This window comes from Choloepus didactylus, chromosome 4, assembly GCF_015220235.1.
Source record: "Choloepus didactylus isolate mChoDid1 chromosome 4, mChoDid1.pri, whole genome shotgun sequence".
NCBI classification, from domain to species: Eukaryota; Metazoa; Chordata; class Mammalia; order Pilosa; family Megalonychidae; genus Choloepus; species Choloepus didactylus.
In genome coordinates, this window is record NC_051310.1 from 192,793,780 (window position 1) to 192,795,094 (window position 1,315).

Below are 1,315 nucleotides of genomic sequence, written 5' to 3' on the forward strand. Positions count from 1 at the left end.
ATAACTGGGTGCCACCTAGTGTTTAATTTCTGCAACTACTAACCTTATAAATTCAGAATTGCTTTTAAAACCCAGGCTCTAAAAACTGCATTTTTGAAATGCTTTTTTGTTGATGTTTATGGTGGCAACACAAGATCATGAAGAGAATGTATGTGATATAAAAATTAGTATAAAAATAGCCTCATGATACTTAAATATGAAAAACTGATCTCCTCATTTTGACTTCAAATGGAGATTTCTGCCCACTTTAAATTATATCACATTCTCAAGAGAACTTCTAGGAAACTGGAATATACAGGATTCTGTACATTCAACAGACTAGCCAAAATGAGGACTTAATCATAATCTACAATGAGTGTAGGGCAAATGTAGGAAAGGCAGTAATGTATTTTTTCTTCTTTTTTTTAAACAGATGTTGTAGGTCTTTTACCCATAAGCTCAATAATATCAAAAGAATAAAATGGGTTTATCATTTTACTTAACATAATTCAGCATCAGTTTTTAAAAACACAAATACCTTAAAAACAAACCAGTCTGCTTTAACAAATTGTACTCATGCTAATGAAATTTTAATCTTATTTAGGGGTCAAAATCCAAGATGTAGAACAATCCTCAGAAAAACTGGAATGTGAAATGTGCTCAATTTAGATACCATCAATGTCATCATCATCATCTCCAATGTCTTCAAACTGGATTTCATCATGATCACCAGGATCAAAAGTATCTGTTTCATTGATTTTAGCATGCTCTGGAAGCTCACCATATGCCTTCAGACTTCTAGCTTCATCTGCATTGTAGTTTAAAATTACATCAGCTTTGTTATCCTCATAGTCTCATAGACCAACCAACATAATTTATGAGATACTCATCCAGACCTTTTCTCTCAATTTCACTCTGATGTGACATAACCTCTTTATACCTTCAAAACACATTGCTTCTAATTGTCCATTTCCTGATATTTTGATTACCTGAGCATACTCTTGTTCATCCTCTTTGAACACCAGCTCTCTCTTCTCAGATTCATTTTCATTCATACCTCTATGTCTATTTTTACCTCCTATACCTTTATTCTTAGGCATGGCAGTGATGGCAGCCTCTCTGAGTCCTTTCTGGGTGTGGCAGTGGCAGCATCTCCCCTGAGAGGGGCAAAGGGTGACAAATGAGCCCATGGTTGCAGTCTTAAGGCCATAAAGTGTCCATCAACAAAAGGTACTGTGTTGGTTTCAATGTACTGTGTCCCCCAAAATGCCATTTATCTTTTTTTTTTTTTTTTTTAATCATCATTTTATTGAGATATATTCACATACCACGCAGT

The 1,315-nt window shown here is 34.6% G+C and overlaps 1 protein-coding gene across 1 annotated transcript; it reads right to left on the reverse strand.

Annotated features, from left to right (window-relative positions):
• Positions 1–644: 644 nt before the first annotated feature.
• On the reverse strand, positions 645–1,079 carry LOC119530833 (eukaryotic translation initiation factor 1A, X-chromosomal-like). Its single transcript, XM_037831573.1, has 2 exons — positions 876–1,079; positions 645–824 (listed from the first exon to the last, which is right to left on the reverse strand). Exons 1-2 carry the CDS (start codon positions 1,077–1,079, stop codon positions 645–647), a joined length of 384 nt encoding a protein of 127 aa, XP_037687501.1.
• Positions 1,080–1,315: the final 236 nt, after the last annotated feature.